Here is a 2,394-nt window from a genome sequence, read left to right as displayed (position 1 = left end):
AAAAGAGTACATGAAATTATCAGGAAAAAATGGAGAGATATGGGAGGAGTTGGAGGGGTGGGAGTGGGCACAGATTTGATAAAAAAACCTTATATGCATATATGAAATTCTCAATAAATTTTTTAAGTTAAAAAAATAAACAACAACAATAAATATTTGTATGGGAGTCTTTGTGCAGTCATGTCTTCACTTTGTTTAGGTAAATATGAAGCAGTACAGCTGAACCGAATTTGTTTCTTTTGATGTGTAAAATGACTCATTAGTTTATCTTTTCAGATATGAGATGTAGTACCTGGAGAATGACTGCCCTAGGTGAACTCTTCCCAACTTTATGAAGTGCCTTCAACTTCTTATAGCATTGAGGAGTTCCAAGTACTCCTTTTTAAAAATTAGAGATATGTGATCAGTTTTCAGAAGAGTAGATTCATTTGTGTTTCTGTATTTTGCCAAAAATAGCCCTAGGCTGTTTCAACATCTCATTGCCTCTTGAAAAGCTGAGAAGTTATTTTTGAAGGAACAACTTCAGTAAAATCAATTTAGAATTATAGTGTCTATTAGTAAAACATGATTGAATACAATGTTGTTGCACTAAATTTTCTTCCCTTCCTGGGAGGCTCTGTGTGCCCTCTGAGGCCCTAGGGCTCACAGACTAACGTAAGACATTTTAGTTTGGGTTTTGTACCATTTTGTGACACTTGGAGGTGAAGGGGGTACTTAAACGGAACAGCTTCCCATAACCCGTGTGCCATTCAAACCCGACCTTAATCTCCATCAGCTTTTGCACACCATACCCACCATCTTAAGTGCCCATCGCATGTCCATGCCACGTGGGGTGCTGCATTTAGCCCCTGTGGCCCTAACACCCTTTCTCTGTTCCAGTCTTCCCAGTGCTAGCTCTGCAGGCTAGGCTCCACCCTTCTCCCCAGGGTGCCCTGCGCTTGGCTGTTGCTCATGGTTTGCTTTTCGGAGGAATGAGTGGATCCCGGGCGACTCAGTACTACTCAATGTAGTACTAGCTACATCTTATGAGATATAAACCTGGAATTTAAAAAATCAATTAGGAACAAATTTATTAAGAAGTTAGTTAATCCTTTTTGTAAGGAATCATTGGTGAGTAAAATTTGTTTTTCAGAACTGAAAAGTTTAAACTGGATGGTTTTAACTGGATACCATTTTCTTGTCACCCCAGAAAGGACAGTGTGGGTCAAAAGCATCTCAGAGGAATGTGAATGGATTGTTTCACAGTTGTTGTCAGAACCTTAGGGAACATTAGCTTTTCCTAAAACATCTCTCTCCGTTTTCCAGTGTGCCAGGAAGCCATCTGGGAAGCTTTCAGGACTTTTTGGGATCGACTTCCTGGACAGGAGGAGTATCTTTACTGGATGAATTTGTGTGAGAATGGAATCACAAGTATATTTGAAATGAGCACAAATTTTAGTCAGTCTTTGGAACACAGATGCTTAATCATGAAGGTAAGTGTCATAGGGAGAGAAAGAACTGTCGTGTTGTTGTAGGTGGAAGTGTGCATAGCATAGGCCTTAAGGAAGAAAGTACAAGTTGAATTAAGCTTACCGAGTGAGCTGCCTTAAAGTGTATCTTAGTCTTTTATCCCTAGCTCTGGCCTTTTATAATAAACATTGTCAGTCTGGTAACAGCCTCAGCCTTGTGTGATGCAAATGTATTGAAATAATATTCAACAAAAGGTTATAGGGATCTTTGAGAGGTAAACATTTTTTACCCCAAATTCAGTTATGTATTCATTCAGAATGGCTATAGTCCATTTAGTAAATGTTTAGTGAGGTGTAAATATGGATGTCATTCATGATTTACTTATTTTCTTCATTTTAGACATAAGTTTATTCTTAGCAAATGATAAATATGCATATAGATAAATTACCCACTTTAAAATTTTCACATGCATGCATTTATTCACATCAAGAAGATGAAACTGTTCACATACATGACAAACTGTTCATGCAGTCTGAGTCTCTGCATCCCCTCGTCCATCTAGTCAAGCCCTGTTTGTTCTCAGCTCACATATAACTTCTCTTGTGAGACTCATTTCTCAGTCTAGCAGATTTAGCTCTCATAATTCTTTGAGCTTCCACAGTTATTTAATAATGCAACTTTCATATCTTATTTCTACTAGTTGTATATTTGAACAAGTCCTCATTAATAGACCATGAGGCAAAAGGCAATGACTATGGCATTGTGTTCATTAATATTTATTTATTTATTTATTTATTTATTTAGTGTGAATGTGATAGAGAAAAAGCAAAAGGGAGAGTGAGAAGGAATGAGAGAGAGAGAGAGAGAGAGAGAGAGGGAATGTGCCCCGGCATATATGTGACGGTCAGAGGACAAATTTTTGGGAATCACTCCTCTGTACCTTGT

At 37.9% G+C, this 2,394-nt stretch overlaps 1 protein-coding gene across 1 annotated transcript in view; it reads left to right on the top strand.

Annotated features, from left to right (window-relative positions):
• Positions 1-2,394, top strand: part of Impg2 (interphotoreceptor matrix proteoglycan 2) — a 126,567-nt gene that overhangs the window by 12,201 nt on the left and 111,972 nt on the right. Inside the window, exon 3 of the mRNA XM_008848486.2 lies at positions 1,306-1,472. Within this exon, the coding sequence (XP_008846708.2) occupies positions 1,306-1,472 (167 nt within the window). The remainder of the gene's footprint in view (positions 1-1,305; positions 1,473-2,394) is intronic.

The sequence above is a fragment of the Nannospalax galili genome, unplaced genomic scaffold (assembly GCF_000622305.1).
Source record: "Nannospalax galili isolate Female #2095 unplaced genomic scaffold, S.galili_v1.0 scaffold1184, whole genome shotgun sequence".
Classification (NCBI taxonomy): Eukaryota; Metazoa; Chordata; class Mammalia; order Rodentia; family Spalacidae; genus Nannospalax; species Nannospalax galili.
This window is presented reverse-complemented; position numbering and strand designations above follow the sequence as displayed.